The following is a 20,253-nucleotide window of genomic DNA, read 5'->3' as shown; positions in this document are numbered from 1 at the left end:
AAAGTTAAGCAATTTTAAGAAGCATTTATTTCAGAGGGAGAGAACTAAGAACATGTTTAGTAACCTCACCACCCTAAATTTAAATAACTCAAAAGCTGCTTCCTTTTGCCTAGACCTAGTTTGCCCCTAAAGCTGCAATGGGCACTTCTTAAATGCTGCATCCAAACATGTAGGATTCAGCATTCTACTAAGCTGACACAAACAAAGAGAAAAATCACAACTTCACGAGCAACCCAATCCTGTGCCTATCTACCCAGAAGTGCCACTGGGTTCAGGGAACTTGCTTCCAAGTCAAGGAGCATAGCATTGCAGCCTTACAATAGTCAGCTCTATCAATGGCTACTAGTCTGAGGGCTTTAGGCCACCTTCAGCCTCAGGGGCAAGGAAGGTGCAATTATAATGTTCATGTAGTAGTGCCATAATTTGTTAATTAAAAGATTAACGAGCTTGACTTGTATTTTTGAGCTGATATTATGGTGAAGTTATCTGAAAGATGGGTGTCAGATGTTTGGACAGGGGGTGCAATTTCAGTGCTTGCCCTAGGCACTATTTTCCGTAGATACGCCCCTGGCCTGATCCTGCAGGGCTGTTCTTCTGTTCCTCACTGGGGGTTGCCAGTTTTTCAGCCTTGCTTCTGCATCTGTGGCTTTTAATAGCATCTCAGCCTGCGTAAATTGAAGGATAAACATTATGGATGTGAAACGTTTCAGCTGCAAATTTCTGCCTGTCAAGCAACTATCAAACACACAGCTACAGAGGCTTATTGCAAAATTGGTAGCCCTGGTGTGGCTTCTTGTGCTATCAAGTTGGTTTTGACTCCTGGCACCCACAGAACCCTGTGGTTTTCTTTGGTGGAATACAGGAGCGGTTTACCATTGCCTCCTTCCACGTAGTATGAAATGTTGCCTTTCAGCATCTTCATATATCACTGCTGCCCGATATAGGTGTTTCCATTCGAACCCGCAACCTTTTGCTCCCTAGGCAAGTTACTTCCCTGCTGTGCCATTAGGTGTGGCTTGTATTCCTTGTAAATCTAGGAGTAGGCAGTTGTGGGGTGTGTGTATGTGTGTGTGTGTGTGTGTAGGATCTTGATTATGGAAGTTGGCTGAGAGTCAGGATGGGACAGGTGTCTTGTGTGTGTGCTGCAGTAGTATTTAGGAACATAGGAAGCTGCCATATACTGAGTCAGACCATTGGTCTATCTAGCTCAGTATTGTCTACCCAGTCTGGCAGCGGCTTCTCCAAGGTTGCAGGCAGGAGTCTCTTGCAGCCCTATCTTGGAGATGCTGCCATGGAGGGAACTTGGGACCTAGTTGCTCTTCCCAGAGTGGCTCCATCTCCTGAGGGGAATATCTACCACTGCTCACACTTCTAGTCTCCCATTCAAATGAAAACCAGGGTGGACCCTGCTTAGTTGGGGGGTGCGGCGGGGGGAGGGGGCAATTTCAGTGCTTGCCCCGGGCACCGTTTCCCCTAGTTACGCCTCTGATGGTGGCAGCCAGATATATACTGCCTAAGTGCAGTCACTGGGCATAATTGCGGGTCAGGGGCCTTGTGCAAATGAATCACCTGTCCCACCCCCTTCTGATCCGTCTTAGAGGCACGCAGGACCAAGGAGACTTCTTGACCAACGAAGGAGAAATCTGCAACCTGCAGGCAGCGCCCCATGGGCGACCTACTGCTTTAGGCCCTCGCTGGGCCTAAAAGCCCCAAAGAAAACGATTAGGGAGGCTGCTTTCATCAATGCCACTTCCCAAGGTGACCGGCAACAAGCCGGCCAATGGCAAATCAAAGCTGACAGAGTGGCGCGGGTCAGGGGCCTCCTCTTGTCGGGGCACCTAGGCATTCCCCTAGACCATCCCTCAAGCATCTGCCTCACCCGAGGGTCTGCCATTGAATCCAACACTCCCCTAACCTGGGCTTTGAAGGCCAGAGCGGATGCATAACCGCCCATCGTGGAGACAGCCTTACCAGCCCCATAAAGAGACACTAAGAACGGCATCAAATGCTCTGCAGGCACTGGCCATTCCTCAGCAAGGCCCTCCCTCCTCCGGAATGCAGCGGAAACCGCAGTCTTCGCCCTGTAACTGATCGTGGTGCCAGGCGCCAAGGACGCCTCTATAGTCTGCTGCGCCTCTATGCACCAAGCTTCCAAAGGGCTTCCAGCATAGGCTCCGGGCTCTTCATAGCTTCTGGCGTAGTTCCTGAAACCTATCCAACTGAAAGCGAGACAGGGCATCAGCAATGTTATTCTGAAGCCTGGGAACATGTCTAGCCACAAACCAAATATTGGCCCTCAAGCACTGTAGCACAAATGCCCTTAACAGACCCATGACTCTAGGGGAGCGGGAGGTCTGGGAGTTAACCACCTGGACTACCACCTGGTTGTCGCACCAGAAACGGATCGTAGAGTTAGTAAACTCCCCAGCCCATAGGTGCACAGCCACGACGATGGGGAAGAGCTCCAGGAAGGTAAGATCCCGTGTAATGCCGTCCCTCTCCAACAGCTGGCTAGCCACCGACCCACACACCAGCGCCCCCTGAAATAGACACCGAAGCCTATGCCCCCAGCAGCATCGGAGTGAACCTGAAGCTTGGCCTCGAGGAGCTTCTCTGACCTCCAAAACGAAACGCCATTGAAGCCATCCAAAAAGGTGGCCCATACAGCTAGATCCGCCCTAACCCCTGCAGTGATCCGCGTCCTGTGTTGGGGCGCTTTTAATCCTGCCATAAGGTTACAGAGATGCTGGAGAAAAGCCCTGCCCGGCACAACCACCCTACAAGCAAAATTGAGGTGGCCTACCAACACCTGGAGCTCCTTAAGGGAGACCTTACGCGCAAACTGCAATGCCCCCAGGAGACCCCGCAGGGTTTCCAACTTCTCCAACGGGAGGTGGGAGCAACACGATACCGTGTCTAGTTCAATTCCAAGAAAAGCCAACTGGGTAGCCGGCCCTTCCATTTTTCCCTGAGCAAGGGGAACCCCCAGCTCCCTGGCTAGCTGTGTGAAACTCTGCAGGAGGTGACATTCACTGGAATCGGCTCTGCCAGCGAAAAGAAAATCATGTAGGTAATGAGCCGTGGACATAGAACCCGATAATCTCCTGACCGCCCACTCCAGAAAAGTGCTAAAAGCCTCAAATGCTGCACATGAGATTGAGCAACTCATAGGGAGTGCCCGATCAAAATAATATTTCCCTGCAAAAGCAAAGCTCAGCAGGTCAAAATCATTGGGATGAATGGGAAGCAGGCGGAAAACAGATTCTATGTCACATTTGGCCAGCAAGGTGCCAACACCTTTCCCCCTAACCATGCCCACAGCCTCATCGAATGATGTATAGCGGACCGAGCAGAGATGTCAGGGATACCATCATTGATTGAACCCCGCTTAGGATATGACAGATGGTGGATGAGGCGAAATTCGCCCGGGATCTTTTTAGGGACCACACCTAGTGGGGACACCCTCAAGTTGGGAAAAGTGGGCGGTCAAAGGGGCTGGCAATCCTGCCCGCCCGCACCTCCTTATCTATTTTCCTAAACACCACCTCCTCCATACTGGTCACAGATTTAAGACTGCTAGCCAGGAAAGTGGCCCTATTGGAAGTGGAAGGGATCCTAAAGCCCTCCCTAAACCCAGAACTCAACAGGGCGGCTGCCCTTCTGTCAGGATAACATTCCAACAACCGCTCCAGAACTGGCAACTTAACTGGGCTGGGCCCCTTTACCCTGAGGGGGTGTGGGGGGGCCCCTTTCTTACCACCACCCAGTCGGGGTCTAGGACCCATTCCCCACCCCTTGGCCCTTGGGCAGGAGGAACTCGGGTGCTTGGCCCCGCACACGCCACAGGCATGCCGGAACCTACAGGTCTGCCTACCGCAGCAGCCGCTGCTGTTGTATTCCCAACAGACCAGCTGGGGTTGAACCCACTGCTGGCCCGCTGCAGCCAGAGATTCTGCAGCCCCTGGCTTAGAGAGCAGGTGCCCGCTATCTGATCTATTCCCTTCCACAGGCCATGTGGGGGACATGATGAGCACCAAAAGCTCCAAATGGGGCGCTTCCCAGGTCAAGGAGGGGTCCAATGCAGCACGCATTCTAAAATTTTCATTGTATCTAACCCAAGCGTTGCCGGAAATGTCTGACACCACCCAGTAGATAATATCTAAGTACTTAAAGCCAGGCCCCTGGCGGGCTGGGACTTCAGGACCACCCCCATATAGATGGTATAGCCAGAAAGCCAGTCGTTCCATGTTTTTTCCACTAGCTTCCTTTTCGTTGCTTCGTTGTCCTTGCAGGATTCACCCTCCCTATGTTGAACTTCAGGCTCCCGAAACAGCAAGGAGAACATGCCCACAAATTCCCCCTTTAAAATCATCTCCCTAGTAGCCGGCAGGAGGTGATCCCCGAGCGGCAAACCCAGGGCCCCATAGGGTGAATGTTGCGGTGAGGGCTGGACACCCCTCGGGTAGAAACCCGCCCCCAGCTCAGAACTTACCAGGGGTGCCCCAGCAGGTGGCACGGATCCCCGCCACACCTGTTCAGCTGTCCCTTGTGTACCATACCCAGGACTGTGTGTAGTCAGAGGCGTAACTAGGGAAAATGGCGCCTAGGGCAAGCACTGAAATTGCGCACCCCCCGCCCCTCCCCCAAACATCTGACACCCGTGTTTCAGAAAACTTTTATTTTTCCATGATATTACCACAAAAATTACCAAAAATTACAAAATGTAATAAACAACCAAAAATGCAATAAATAACCAAAAATGCAGAAATTACAACTCACGCTCATTAATTTTCTAATTAGCAAATTATGACATGCCTGAAAATCATAACTGGACCATCCTTGCTTTCATGGATGCAAATTGGTCTATGATGCTATCAAAGTCAGTTTTGTCAGTTTCCTCTCTCTCTGTGCTCAGCAGAGCAAGATCACAGAGTCTGCCTTGACCCATGGAAGCTCTCAGATAGGAAAGTATCAGCTTTAACTTGCTGAATGATCTTTCACAGCTGGCAATGGAAACTGCAATGGTCAGCATGATCTGTATAGCAATGCGGAGGTTGGGGAAGACGCTGTCATCTCCATATTGAACAATAAATTCGAGAAGCTGTTCCGGTCTTGCTACTCTCATGTTGGTCCGCGCTGCTAGCAACATTCTGCAGTCCAAAATCTCATCATATAGCTCCACATCAACATCAGAGCTGTACAGTTTGCAAAAATTTTCACAGTTCTTCTTTAGCTTCTCTCTGTCAGCACTGTAGCACAGTCCCTCGATATCGAGAAGGAACTCAAACTTGGCAGCAGTGTCATGCAGACAAGTGAACCTTTCGTCCAGTTCTCTGTGAAGACGGTCGAGTGTTCCCTTCATGACTCTTTCCATCTCCTCCCCAGCTGTTAACCCAGCATCTCTTGATTTCTCACCAGCCATTCGTTTCTTCCGTCTCGGACGTCTTTCAAAGCCAACATCCCATTCTTGACAGAGACCAAGCCCTACGTTGAATGCCTCACTGACCAGCACTTCTCTCTCATCATCCAAACGATCCTGGAGGGCTTTCAAATCTACAGCAGCATCGTGGAAGTTCATGCTAGGATCCTGCAGCCTCTTTTGAACACGGTCAATTCAAATGAGGATGTTATTCCAAAATCGTAGTAGAGTCAGAAAATCATAAGTCAACAAGTGGTTGCACAGATGCCTTGCATCACTTCTGGTTTCAAGGTTCTCATCTTCATCAACTGTCATGTCCTGAAGAACTTGAAGTTTCTCCTCCAGGTGGTTGTTGACTGGTTTCACTGCTTCCATCCTTGAACTCCACCTGGTTTCAGACTCTGACTTAACAGACACAGGCATGGCGTTTCTGAGTTTTTCCCAGCACTGTGTTGAGCGAGAAAAAAACACGTAGATGGCGTCAAGGGTTCCAAAAAATGTCACCATCATCACATCCTGTTTGGCTGCATGTACACCCACCAAGTTGAGTGAGTGATTGTCGCAATTCACAAACACTGCCAGGTTGTTTTTGTCAAGTATCCTTTGGGAAACACCACTTCTGTGTCCAGCCATCACAGCAGCATTGTCATAGCACTGTGACTGACAATCTTGTAGCTCCATTCCGTCCTTCTCTAACTTTTTCAAGATGTCTTCAGTCAAGCTCTCAGCATCCTTCCAGCTTAACTGGATAAAACCAAGGAAGGACTCTCTCACACGGACTGTTTTCCTCTCAAAATCAAATTGTACATATCTAACTACTTGTGACATCTGCTCACGGTGTGCCAGGTCAGGAGTCGAGTCGAACATGAGGCCATAGTATTTTGCTTTGCAAATGCCTCTCAGTAGACTCTGGCGAACAGTGGATGTCATCAGGTGGATGAATTCATTCTGGACTGCCGGTGAGAGATAAGAGGTGGATCCAGGATGACTTTCCACATGGGTCAGGTGTTCTTTCATGACTGGGTCACAAGTAGCCATTAATTTTACTAAGCCAAGGAAATTTCCTACATTGGAGTCATCCTTGTCTAGCTGAAGTGACTCCTTATGTCCTTGCAAATAGTGGTGTGCATGGTCCGGACGCAGCGTGGTCTGGCACTTGCGGGGGTGTGACTTTAAGGGGTGGGTGGTAGTACTTTCCCCCCCCGCCGCTCTTCCCCCTCCGGCGCTGGTGCATTTAAGAATCTTCTTGGGGCGGCAGAGTTCCTCTCTGCCACCCCTGCCCCCGTCGTTGTCCATTAATGCCTGCAAAGCAGAAGAGCTGGCGGACCGCATGCGCCCTTCGCGGTGCATGCGCTCGTCTATGCCGCAGGCGCGCGTTCAAATAGTTTGAACCCAACTTTATTATTTCTGTTCTCATCGTGTCAGGCAGAATTGGTCTTCCAGTATCCTTGTCAAACTGCAGAAGTCCGATGTCATGCCGATCAATCACTTCCGGCCGAACAGTTGGAGGCTCTTGGGCAGCATCTGGTTCACTGCACGTAGTGTCCTCCTCCTCCTCGGGTTCAGTCTCATCAGTAGACTTGACATCACCACCAGCTTCCCCTCCTGTCACGTCCACACTCTCTGTGGCAGGCTCTTCATCTGACTGGACTTCCTCCTCCACTTGTGGCGGATGTGCACTTGATCCACCTTCGGATTCCGAAAACACTGGAGCAGGTGCTGGCAACTCTGTGGAAGGTGGTGTGGAGCTACTTGTTCCGGCCCTTGAAAAGAAGGGCACGAAGAACCTGCTCGGCCTCTTGGCTTCCTCTGCCTCCAACATCCGCCTCTTCCGTCCTTCAGCTCCACTCGCCTTCTTCCGTGGCATCATGATGTTCGAATCTACAGTATAAGGGAATTTGTTCATTGTTATGTCAACATCCCACTCTTCCTCCAAGGAACCCAGAGCACCCCCACACCTATGTCTGCATTGGACACCCCTGGTTACACAACAATGCTTTCCAGTATACTGGCATTCTTGAGAGCCAGCACACCCCCACACCTGTTTCTGTATTGAAGTTGGGGCGTAGCAAGGTTGTAGTGGGCCCAGAGACAAGATTTTAACATTTACCCCCCCCCCCATCACTGAAGCTCAGCTCATGAAGAAATCTTAAATGAAGCTGAATAGTGGTAACAAAAAGCAGAGCTATATATATATATACACACCTATGTGCCACAATAGAACATCATCCTAAATTATTTTTTTAAAGGTTTATTAAATTGTGGATGATGCAAGTCAATTAATAGTACTAGAGAAAGACATGACTGAAGTGTTTCAATTAATTCATTTACAATAAATTACATTGCTTAACATTAAATTGCATTTGACTTAGAAATGTTTGAATTACTTACATTAGAAGGCTTGTTACTAAGCGCTGGTTTGTGGTTGGTTGTGCCTACAGTTCTTCCAGTCAGCAGAGGTGCTATTATTGTTTTTTGAGAGAAAATAGTTATTATTTTTAGTATTTCATTTTATTTATTTTTACAGTTCATATCCTGCTCTCCCTCCAAGGAGCCCACAGTGGTACACTACATACTTAGGTTATTCCTCACAACAACCCTGTGAAGTAGGTTAGGCTGAGAGAGAATTGTCTGGCCCAGAGTCACCTGGCTAGTTTCATGGATGAATGGGGATTTGAATTCGGGTCTCCCCGGTCCTAGTCCAGCACTCTAGCCACTACACCACGCTGGCTCATTAGAGTGATGTACAAAGAAGAATACATAACTAAAATGGTCCCCTGTCCCCAAAGGGCTCACAGTCTTAAAAAAACATGAGGCAGATACCAACAACAGCCACTGAAGGGATGCTGTGCTGGGGCTGGATAGGGCCAGTTGCTCTCCCCCTGCTAAATACAAGAGAATCATTACTTTAAAAGGTGTCTCTTTGCTTACTCTCTTTCATCAGGAGTAGCTTTTCGTGTAGATGTGAAGCAGCAGGATTCATCTGCCAAAATTATCTCTATTAAAGGAATAAGACCCCTTTCCTCATTTTCATATGGTCATCTTGTCAGACAAATTTAGAAATTCAGTCCACTGATCTTTCTTATGCAATGTTTATCTGGTCTTGGTACAACCCACTGGTTTACGCCTGCTCTCTTCCTATCAAGAAGGCACTATTTTCATCTATTTTAGTTTGATTGACACAATAAATGTTAGACATTATGGAACTGTAAAAACAGGTTGCTTACCTGTAACTTATGATCTGGATGGGATCCATTGTAGCCATAAGGAATGGGTTCTGCGCCTGCGCAAGGACCTCACGGGCTGAATAACTAGCTCCTCTTGACGCCCCCGCCCACCTGCACGTGTCGTGCCATTGATATTGGCAGTTGGGGCGTCTCTCACTCAGTTTCTTGCAGACCGCTTCAAGACGACCTACAAATAAATTCACACCCAGCAGGACTGCAGTGGGGATGGTACGGGAGGGACTTATGGCTACAACGGATCCCATCCAGATCATAAGTTACAGGTAAGCAACCTGTTTATCTGGATGAGATCCATTGTACCCATAAGGAATGGGTGATTCACAAGCTACCTCTCATGGAGGCGGGTGCAGTCGTCCCTAAGCTCATGCCAAAACCCTTTTCAGCACTGATCTCCCAAAATCTGCCTCCCTCACCATCCGCAAATCAAGTGCATAGTGTTTGATGAATGGCTGTTGAGAAGACCACGTGGCAGCCATGCATATATCCAATATTCTGATGCCTGACAAATGGGCCGCAGACACCGCATAGGCTCTTGTTGAGTGCGCCTGCACTGTTTTGGGCGGCACAACACCCTGACACCGATATGCTTGGAAAATAAGTTCAACAATCCAGTGGGCCAAGCGTTGCCGCGATATTGCCCGTCCCTTACATTTGCCTCTGTATGAGACAAATAGTTTCTTGCTCTTCCTAAAGCTGCGGGTCCTGTCAAGGTAATGCAGCAGCGCCCTACGCACATCCAATGAGTGCAGTGCTTTTTCCAAATCTGTAGACGCATTCTGGAAAAAAGCCGGCAGAATTATCTCGTGATTTAAATGAAACTCCAACACCACCTTTGTGCGAAAACGAGGATTGAGCCTTAATACCACCTTGTGGGGGTAGAACTGTGTATACGGTTTGTCCACGCGAAGCGCAGTCAGCTCGCCCACTCACTTCGCAGACGTGATCGCCACCAGGAAAACTGTCTTGAGTGTGAGAACACGCAAGGGCACAACAGCTAGTGGCTCAAATGGATGCTCTGTTAACGCTGACAAAACCAATGACAGGCTCCACTGTTCCATTGGCTTTCGGACAGGTGGGTACACATTGTTGATACCCTTCAAGAAACGTTTGGATTGTGGGTGGGAGAATACCGTCTTCCCATCCCAGCCCTTGTGCCGTGCCGAAATCGCCGCCAGATGCAACTTGATGGACACATTGGCTAGACCAGCCATCTTCAATGAAGTCAGGTATAATAAAACCTCCTTCGGAGTGGCAAGCATGGGCCTGACTCCCTTTTGTACAATATAGGCTCTATAACGTTTCCACTTGCAAGCGTTATTACGGCGCGTGGTTGCCCGCCTACTGTTCAACAAAATATTCTTCAAAACTTGATCCTCCATGCCGTCATTTTCAGGGCATGCACCTCAGGATGCAAGACTCATCCCTGATCCCTCTGTACGAGGTCTGGTACTCCCGGAAACCTGTGGTAAGCGCCCTGGGCCAGCTGCAGCAGAGGTGCGAACCAAGGCTGGCGCAGCCACCACGGGTTCGGCATTATGCAGTTTGCTCTGTCCCGTATAATCTGCGCCAACACCTGGCCCTTTAGGGGCAATGGAGGGAAGAGATAAAGCAGTCCCACACTCCAACTGTGTTGGAACGCATCCCCCAGGGACCCCCGTCCTATGCCCGCACGTGAGCAGTAACTGGCACACTTTGCGTTGGCAGAGGTCACAAACAAGTCCACTGAGGGGACCCCCCATTTCTCGAATACTCTCCAGAGGTATTTGGGGTTCATCTCCCATTCGTGCTTCTGATTGGAATCGGTGACCCTGCTGAGGCTGTCTGCCAAGCAATTGTCTATCCCCTTTATGTGGAGCACCATCAGATAAACCGAATGTCGCACACACCAACTCCATATCTTCTGGGCGAGGAGACAGAGAGACCGGGAGACTGTTCCCCCTTGGTGGTTGATATAAGCAATTGCGGTTGTATTGTCTAATTGAACCTGTACATTCTCCCCCTGAAGCAATGGTGCGAACGCCTTCAGGGCCAGGAACACCGTCATCAGCTCTAAGTAGTTGATGTGTTGTCGAGTCTGTGGCGGTGTCCAAGCCCCCTGGATGCGGTGGTGCCCGCAATGCGCTCCCCATCCCCTTAGGGACGCATCCATCGTCACACTGCGGGTGATGGTCAGTGGCGCGAACTCGACGCCCTGCGTTAGATTGCTCTCCTCCATCCACCACTTCAAACTGCTTAAAACCCACTGCAGCATGGTCAATTGCATCCTTTGACTGTCCACATTGGGGCGGAAGCTGCAGAGGTACCACTGCTGCAAGGTCCGCATGTTCAGTCTCGTATAACGTACAGTGGTGTTGCAGGAGGCCATCAAGCCCAGCAGTCTCTGTACCTTTAGTGCTAGTTGACATGTAGAGACCACAAACTGCTGAATAAGCGACTGTATTTGTTGAATGCGATCCCGCGGCAGATACGCACGATTCTCTTTGAAGTCTAACACAGCCCCAATGAAATTTACTCTCTGTACTGGAGCCAGATTCAACTTCTTCCAGTTGATGTTGATACCTAATTTTTCTAGCAGACGAATGACCTGTTGGATCTGCTGGAGTAGCAGTTCCTTGGAGTAGCAGTTCACCAGGAGCCAGTCGTCCAAGTACGGATACAGCATCATCCCCCGCGTTCTTAAACTGTTCACCACCACAGCCATCACCTTGGTGAAGACCAAGGTGAAGACCCTTGATGCCGTCGAAAGCCCGAACGGGAGAACCATATACTGATACAACTGATCCCCCACCATGAACCTGAGGTATTTGCGGTGGTCGCTCTGAATGCCTACATGAAAGTAGGCATCCTTCAGGTCCAAGGTCGCTGCCCAAGCCCCCTGGGCCAAGAATGGAAGAATACATTGTAGAGTCATCATTCTGAATTTTCTGGTCACTGCATAGCGATTAGACCCCGAAGATCCATAATCGCTCGGATTCCGCCGTCGTCCTTTGGAATTTGAAAGTACCGGGAATAATACCCGGAAAGCCTGTTCTCCCACTGCACTGGTGCAATCGCTTGCTTCCCTAACAGCACCTTGACCTCCTCCTGCAATATCGCTGTGGCAGGAGTAAACTTCAGTCCCAAAAACGGAGGCCGGGTTTCGAACTCTATCTCATATCCTGTCTGTATTATTCTCAAGACCCACCAGTCCGATGTTATATTGTGCCATGCTTGGGCATGGCTTGCCAGTTTGATGGTAGGTCCGGCAACTACAGGATTGATGGAGGTGATCCTGGATATTTTGGATTTCAAAAGAGTCCTTAGGGCTACAGTTCCGGTGTTTGGGTACAGTGGAGTGTGCAGTAGGAGAACATTCCCGTCAAAATCCTTGCTTGGGGTTGTCCTTCGCCTGCTTAGCCACGTTACCCTTTGGTTTTTGATTGTATCCCCTCGACCGCTGGTAGGGTCGGTATTGTTTTTTAAAGTCCCTTCTCTCTTGGTACTTATTGCCGTGTTGATGGTAGTAAGGGCGATTCTTAGAGGCGGTGCCAGCTACACCCGTTGATGACATGAAGGTGCGGGCTGTAAATTTAGACTTCTTTAAAGTCTCCATAGAAGTGTCAGTCTCTTCATGGAAAAGTCCTTTCCCATCAAATGCCAGTGATTCCACCCTATCTCTCATATCTTGTTGTAGTGAGGTGGCACGAAGCCAAGCATGGCGACGCATGGTAACCGCCGTAGCCATCATGCGGGATTCTGTTTCCGCCAAGTGTTTAAAGGCGCTCAGTTGTTGCCTTGTGACAGCAGTTGTCCTTTCATAGGTCTCCTGGAACTTCCACTGAAACTCCTCAGGAGACATTGATGCAGAGTCCTGTAACAACGCATCCCATAATAAGTGGCTATACCTGGCCATACAGGCAGCATAGTTCGCTATACGAATTGCAAGGCTAGCAGTGCTGTAAAACTTTCTTCCTAACACGTCCAGTTTCTGGCCCTCCTTATCCGCAGGTGTTGTGTGGCGGCGACCACCCTTGGACGTAGAGGCTCAATCGATAACTAATGAATTCGGCCCAGGATGATGAAGCAAGTACTCATTGTCCTTTTCCACGACTCTATACAAATTCTCTAGCCGCTTTGACGTTGGCGCTGCCACATTCATGGCTTCCCATGCTGTCATAGCTGCCCTATTAATTGCAGGAATCATCCTCAGCGAGACCGGATGAGAAGCTTTTGACTTCATCATATTATAAACAGGATCTATGTCTTCATCATCTGGAGATTTCAGCTCCATTCCCAGAGCTCTGCTATATCCTGTATTAGGGCGTGATACGCCTTTAGTTCTTCCGTTGGCGAAGTGGAGAGTCTGGGGGGCACATCAGATGGTGGGTCTGACTCATATCAACGTCCCCTGAACTGTCTTCAGAAATTTCCCCAGTATCATACCCGCTGGGCGAGGATGGTGGTGAAGGTGGCGGTGTCGACTTTCGCTTCCTCTTGCCACCTGGTTTTTCCAGCGGCCGTTGGGCTTCTTGAGGACGACTATGGTCAGGTTGCCTGAAAGGAGCATGCTGAAGCTCATCCAACGGAGGAGGAGGCAAGTGTGGTTGCACAATTTGTTCCTGTGGTCGCACAGCCTCAGGTGGATGTGGCACGGGCTGGCCAATCGGTAATTGTGGCTGCAGTTGCGGCTGCGATATAGCAGGAGGCGGCTGCACAAGTGGTTGCAAACCAGGTGGCGCATTCTGAGATTGCACCGCAGGCATCTGCAAAGATCTCCAACGGAGGTATTCCGCATAGTCGTCAGGCAAAGTGTGGTGAAAACCACAAGTATGTGTGGGTTGCGCCGAAGCTTGGGGCACCCCTTACCCTGGAAGCATATGCTGTCGATCCAGAGGCAAAACCACCGACGGAGCAGACATATGTACCTGTTGTTCCTGCCGTGCATAAGAGGGTGTTCTGGGCAAACAGACAGGCTCCTCCTCCTCATGTTCCACATCCAGACCGGCACTCAAGAAACCTCGAAAAGTGGAACCGGAAGGAGTGCTCGAAGCAGAGTCTAATAGATCTTGCAGCTGTATATAATGCGCCTGTCCCCCCGCATCCAAAGCCGGTGTTCTCGGGGTTGAGGGGGACTGAACTAGAGTTGCAGCCGGTGAGAGCAGACGTAGGACCCGTCCTGTTGCCGTAGATACAAGCTGCACCGCTGTCGATGTCGATGGGTGATCTGCTGCAGTCCATGTCGAAGCCGATGTTGACGGGACCTGTGGTGTCGACACTTCTGCTAGCCCACCCGATGCCGAGTCATGCTGTGAAGTCGAGTCCTGTCTCAATGTCGAAGCTGAGGCAGCCCACAATGCCGAAGCTTGGGGTGCGCTCGATGCCGGTGCCGACATTATGTTCGCTGCCAAGCCATCCACTGGTGTCGAAGCTTGGGGTGCCCCCGACGTCGGTGCCGACAGCGCATTCGCTGCCAAGCCTGGCTGCGAAATCAGGCCAGTGGCCGCAGGTTGAGAGCAGCAGTGTCGTCTTGGCATATCTGAGGTAGACTCGTCCGAGTCACCCTCAAAGGCTTGTGCTGTAGTCGGTGACGGGGTTTGCCGCGACTCACACGCTGCTGGAGCCAAATTCCCGTCCTCCAACTGCTGAGCACGATGCTTACGCCTCCTTTTCAATACGTCCTTCAGTCGCTTAAAGCATTCCTCAGGACGTTTTGCACTGCTCGCCGCCGCTGTTTTAGACTGCTCTCTCGCAGTTCCGTGAGCGCTCGATGTCGAGGGTTCCGGAGATCTCCGAGGCTGTGGTGTAGGTGGGCGAAGCGCCTCATCATAAAGAGCTGCCCGAAAGGCGCAGCGCCCTATTCTGATGTGTCTGCTTCAAAAAAGCGCAACATATTTTGCAAGCCGAGGTATTGTGTTCCTCACCAAGGCACATCAAACAAGCTTCATGGTGATCCGTAGAAGGAAGCTTAGCTCTGCATTTCACGCATCGTTTAAAAGTTGTTTTAGTCTCCATCGTCTCAGTAGTCCATCCGACGTAAACAATCCAAATTCCGTTCTGTGTCAAAACCAGGAAGTCAAACTATTTGTCACCATGTTAAGTCCAAATAAACATATAGCAATTTCCCAAAAACCAGTCCTATTCAGGTATTCAGTCCAAATAAATCTATCCGAGGAGCTACAGCTATGAGGTATGATCGCTAAGGCGGTCGAAAAGAAACTGAGTGAGAGATGCCCCAACTGCCAATATCAACAGCACGACACGTGCAGGTGGGCGGGGCGTCAAGAGGAGCTAGTTATTCAGCCCGTGAGGTCCTTGCGCAGGCGCAGAACCCATTCCTTATGGGTACAATGGATCTCATCCAGATCATCTGATTTCCTTTAGAGACCAACATCCTGGTTAAAGCTGCTTTGCTGTAAGGTCTTCAAACAATTTATTCAGCTATGCTTGCACTTGCAATTTATCTTTGCCAAAGATAAGACATGGTGAATGTTCAAAGTATAACTAAGTCTCTCTTTAAAACTTTGGAAATATGTTTTATTTGCTATTCATGTCAGATCTGTGTCACAACATTGCAGATTCTGAGGAGTTGATTGCAAAACCTCTGTGACCCAAATAGGGTGGTACAATTTGCAACAGCCAGAACTCCTCCAAAGGCCCAAATAAAATTCCAAAAAAGAATGCAATGCAGCACTTTTAAGCCCAATTTATTTAACTAACAGTTATGCACTTAATGAAGTAACTTCCCTTGTCTTTCCCTGGAGATGCCAGGGAGGGCACTTGGACCTGGAACCTTCTGCATGCTAATCCTCTTCCCAGAGAACAGCCACATCCCCTGAGGGGAATATCTTACAATGCTCACATCATGTCTCCCATTGAAATGCAAACCAGAGTGGACTCTGCTTAGCAAAGGGGACAATTCATGCTTGCTACAAGATCAGCCAAAAAAAAAAAAATGAATCTAAGGGGAATTATTTTATTTTATTTTTACATTTATATCCCACTCTTCCTCCAAGGAGCCCAGAGCGGTGTACTACATGCTTAAGTTTCCCCTCACAACAACCCTGTGAAGTAGGTTAGGCTAAGAGAGAAGTGACTGGCCCAGAGTCACCTAGCTAGTATCATGGCTGAATGGGGATTTGAACTCGGGTCTCCCTGGTCCTACTCCAGCACTCTAACCACTACACCATGCTGGCTCCACAAAACTAAAACCAACTTTTCTATGCCTGGATACAAACATGTTGCAGAGAGGTGGCAACTGTCCTAGCTGAAGCACATGATGTGTGTGGCCAGTGAGCTCATTCACTCTTTAGAAGTCCCTCCAGGGCTTGTGGCCCAAACATCAGAATTATGACTGTGAGATGGCAACTTCATGGTAGATCTCAGGCCTACATTACTGTATCATAGCAGATGAACATTCAGGTCCACTCAAGCCATGAGGTTAGCTGTATCATTGCCCCTTGGTTTTTGACATTAAAATGGGCAAAAATCCAAATTACTCACACATAGTGTAAGAAATCCTATCCCATGTGTTGAATGCAGTATGGTTCCAAGTTTCATTGAGGTCTCTCTCATTACAAATGATCTCACATCAGTAAATATAGTTTAATTAGCTGGGGCTCAGAAACTGAATTCATTTATGAAGCTTTCCAAGTCAGTTCAGTGAATTTAATATTCCCAATCCCTCCTCAATTACAAAATGCACAGTGAACTGTGAAGTGAAAAGGCATGCAATACAGTGTCAAGTAACAGGGGACCATAAAATGAATTGAGAATTGTGATCTGTGGTTGAGGGACTTTAATAAATGTAATCACTGGATATTATTTTTTGGGATCAGTGGAAAATGCATTGATGAATCCCCTGCTAACTTGGCAAAGAGGCACCTTTTAACGTGGTGATTCTCTTTATTTAGCCATCTTGTTTATTTATTATTTCTCTGTGTAAACTGCCCTGAGCCATTTTTGAAAGGGCAGTATAGAAATCTAATAAAATAATAATAATATTTTGACCATCGGAAATGCTTCAATGAACTTCACGGGAATTGTAAACAGCAGCAGCACTCAGGGCAGGGTGTGTGGGGGAAGAGAAGGAAGGACTACTGCCCGGGGGTCGTCGTTTTGAGTGATTTGTTGTCCTGTGTCTTCCTCCAACCAAGTGAGGAGGGAGAGTACCTGCAGCAGGAGGCAACTGCCCACCGCCTGCTGCTGCGCTGCCGAGGTGACTCGGGGATGTCTGGGGGCCATCCATGTGTGTGTACGAGACCAGCAAGATAGTAGCCCGCCCCCCCGCCCTATCCTCCCCCACTGCACCCCGTCCCGGTGTGGATAATGAGAGGCGAGGAGAGAGCCTCTGAGCCGAGCGACACCGAGGCCCTGCCGTCTGGCCTGGGCGTCATTTCCCAACTGCGCAGGCCACCGTGACCCGCGGGCCACCATTGCAGCCACCAGCCGGGGCAGAGGCACACGACGGCGGCGGATTGAAAGGGTGTGCAGTGCCACACCGCAGCCCAGGGGAAAGGGCAGCTAGCCGGAGGAAGGGAAGCCGGCCACTCTCTGCTGCTGCCCAGGCGAGGAGGAGAGCGAGAGTTGCGAGGGCACGCCGCGGCGGCCCGAGGGGGCGTGGGGGAGGAAAAGGACAGGACTGCTCTCTGCCAGTGCCGTGGGACCCAGGTGCGGCGTGAGCCACCACCACCACGGCGCCCTCTTCCATCTCGGGGTGGGAAGCCGCCCCCACCCCACCGGCCGCTCCACCACCTAAGAAGAACTTGAAGCCACAAGCGCACTGCCCACCACCACGCTGCCCCAGTATAATTTTAAATAAAAATTAATTGAAAAAAGAAAACACACACACCTTGTCCACTGTGAACGCTTTATTGCGTTTATTTGACGACGATGATGATGTTGTTTGCTGGTTTGGTCTCCTTCTTCTTTGTCCTGCGCAGGACAGAGCCCCAGCAGCAGCAAACACAAATGCTCCCTCCCTAGTCATTGCCAGACAAATCCTTCCACGACCAGAGCAGCTGGGACTCACGCATATGCGACTCGGTGGCGGGGTGGGGAGTCGAGTGCCAGCCCAGGAAGAGGTCCATGTGCCTGCCCAATGCTGAAGGCAGCAAACTTTAGGCGCCCGGCGCCCAGCCAGCCAGAGCCGAGCAATGGGGGGGGCGGGACCGCTCGTGGGGGAGGGGGTGCCATGCGTTCGTATGCGGACTGCTGCCCTGCGTGCTGCCGCCCTGAAAAAAAATTTTGTCGGGAAGGAAGGAGGGGATCGGGGCGGGGGGGGGGGGTTCATGGCACTTTTTGGCACCCCCCCACCAAGTGGTGCCCAGGACACGTGCCCTGCCTGCCCCCCCGTAGTTATGCCCCTGTGTGTAGTTGGCCCACCAAGGGGCAATGCCCCATCCCCCAGCAGCTGGTATCAGCCAGGGTAAGAGTGGCCACTGGCCGGTACCGCTGTGTGGTACAACTGTCTCAGGCTCACCCATTGGATGCCACCGACTCCACTGCCGATGAACCCCCGGCTCCTTGCAGCACTGCACCCGCTGTGCTGGGATCATCAGGAATCACCACCGGCTGCTCTTGTGGGGTCTTGGGCCCAGCTGGCACAGATGGCATAGCTCCTTGCTCCATGACTGCCAATCGATCAGATAAATATTTCAACAATTGCGACCTAGCAGCCCCCCACGTGCGCTTATGGGGCTTGCGAGGCACCCCAGACGGGCCTGCGCCCTTTTCTGACGGAGCTGCCTTGGCCTTCTCCAAGACCTCCATCCTCTGAATAAGGCCCTTGATAAGAGTCATCTCCTCATTCTCGTCCTCCGATGATGAAGGCTGTGGGACAGGCTGCTTGGGGGGCTTGACTGGCTGCCCCCCCGATTTTCCTTTGGCCTTCCTGGGAGGCATTGTCCCCTTACACCACCAGGCCCTGAGCTAAGTACCAAGGCACAGTCTGAAGAAGGGCAGGCATGACCCAATGGAGCCCTAAGCTCCAAAGAAAACCCCCAAGGCCCAAAGGGAACGCACCAGCCCGGCCACCCCGACCAGGGGAACAATCGCCGCTGCGACCTCAGGCCACCAACCCAGCTGCCAACCACCCCCCCCAAAACAAAGGGGACCACAGGCCCATGCGGCCCTACTAAAGGCCGCTCCCAGGACCCTTGATTGCCACCGCGGCCCGCTGGCTGCCAGCCAACCACCCAGCTGCGGACCCACAAAGGCCCAAACCGCCCTTCTGGAGGCCGCTTCCGGGCCGTCCCAGATCCGCCGGTCTCGCCACCGTGGCCCGCACCGCCAACCAACCACCCAGCTGCTGCACCCCCGCTCCGCCAAGCACACCGAGGCACAGGCCAGAGAGGATCTCCAAGATCGAGCTCCTCTCTCGAAGGAATCCAGTGCTGGACTGAAGAAGCCGGGGCAGGGAGTCTACCCGGCAGCCAATAGGGGCCTTTTTGGGCCTCATGCAGGACTGGAACAAATCCCCTCCCACCTGCACAGGGCTGGGGGAGAGACATTCTAATGACTTCTGCCTTAAGGCTGGAACAAAGAAGGCAATGCATGCAATTGTGTGTAGTCCTTAAATAGCTGATAGCAAATTGAGTTTTTAAACAGTGCTTTACAATGAGATCTTAACACAAACAGTGCTTCTTCTCTGCAGTCTGCAGAATTATTTTCTGTACAGAAAACAGGAGCACAGAGAAAGATGGGCTGCAGCCTGCTCAGTTTCTTCATGAACAACACAAGTGTCAGTCAGTTGTACCCCATCCTAGATCTTCATAAGGTTCTGTGATTTAGGAGGAAAGTGTTTAAAGGCCCTCAATGTGCTAGCAAATCTCAGAAACATGGCGGCAGTTAAAGACAACCATTCAAGACTTAGATTCAAGGATGCATTTTGCATAATTCATGGCACAGGGGAAAACTAGAACACTAGGAGAGCTATTTGTGAATTCCAACCCAAATGGTTTCTGTATCTTTGATTCTTGCAGAGTCTGTATGACATTAGAATCATAATAATAACTAGCCAACCCCGCACAGAACGCACTTTGGGGCCCGCTGTTTCCCCCTCCCTCTTCCTCCTGCCCCGGTCTTTCCTCTCTTCCCCTTCCCTCCGGCACCCGCTCTCCAGCCCTCCTCCCCTCCCGATCCTCCTCCCACACAGAGCCGCGGCAGTCAGCCAAGAAGGGCCCCACCGCCGCCGTTTTTACTCCCTCCCGTCCGCCCGCTGCCCACCGCTGCCTTTCTCTCTATCTGCCCGCCGCCCGCCGCCCGCCGCCGCCTTTCTCTCGCCGCCCGCTGCCGCCTTTCTGTCCCCTGCCCACCGCCCGCCGCCTTTCTCTCCTCCAGCCTGCCACCGCCTTTCTCTCCCCCCCACCCGCTGCCCGCCACCGCCTTTCTCTCCCCCGCCCGCTGCCGCCTTTCTCTCCTCTGCCCCCTGCCTGCCGCTGCCTTTCTCTCCCCCCTCCTCCACCCGCCGGCCGGCTGGCAGCCACTGCCAGCACTTTCTTCCCCCTCTCCTTCTCAGTCCTCACTTCAGGACTCTCGCAGCCTGTCGTGAGAGTTCTGCCGCCAAATCCTGGGCACACATGTCCCACTCACCCCCTCTGGCACCACGCCTGG

The 20,253-nt window shown here is 51.0% G+C and overlaps 1 protein-coding gene across 7 annotated transcripts in view; it reads right to left on the bottom strand.

Moving 5' to 3' along the window:
- Nucleotides 1-4,661: 4,661 nt before the first annotated feature.
- The window catches only part of LOC128346396 (translation initiation factor IF-2-like), a 32,477-nt gene continuing 16,885 nt past the window's right edge, over nt 4,662-20,253 (bottom strand). For 2 of the 7 annotated variants that reach the window (XM_053299655.1, XM_053299651.1), the window contains exons 2-5: nt 18,122-18,272; nt 17,492-17,873; nt 7,811-7,881; nt 4,662-7,300 (exon numbers count right to left, since the gene is read on the bottom strand). In XM_053299655.1, coding sequence (XP_053155630.1) covers nt 5,615-6,769 — 1,155 coding nt within the window. In that variant the 5' untranslated portion in view covers nt 6,770-7,300; nt 7,811-7,881; nt 17,492-17,873; nt 18,122-18,272 and the 3' untranslated portion in view covers nt 4,662-5,614. Of the gene's footprint in view, nt 7,301-7,810; nt 7,882-17,491; nt 17,874-17,895; nt 19,907-20,253 lie in introns of those variants that run through there. The other 5 variants (XM_053299656.1, XM_053299654.1, XM_053299657.1 and 2 more) reach the window with 5 other exon arrangements.

This window comes from Hemicordylus capensis, chromosome 2, assembly GCF_027244095.1.
Source record: "Hemicordylus capensis ecotype Gifberg chromosome 2, rHemCap1.1.pri, whole genome shotgun sequence".
Lineage (NCBI taxonomy): Eukaryota > Metazoa > Chordata > Lepidosauria > Squamata > Cordylidae > Hemicordylus > Hemicordylus capensis.
The sequence above is the reverse complement of the archived record's forward strand: the minus strand, read 5'-3'. Positions and strand labels throughout refer to the sequence as shown.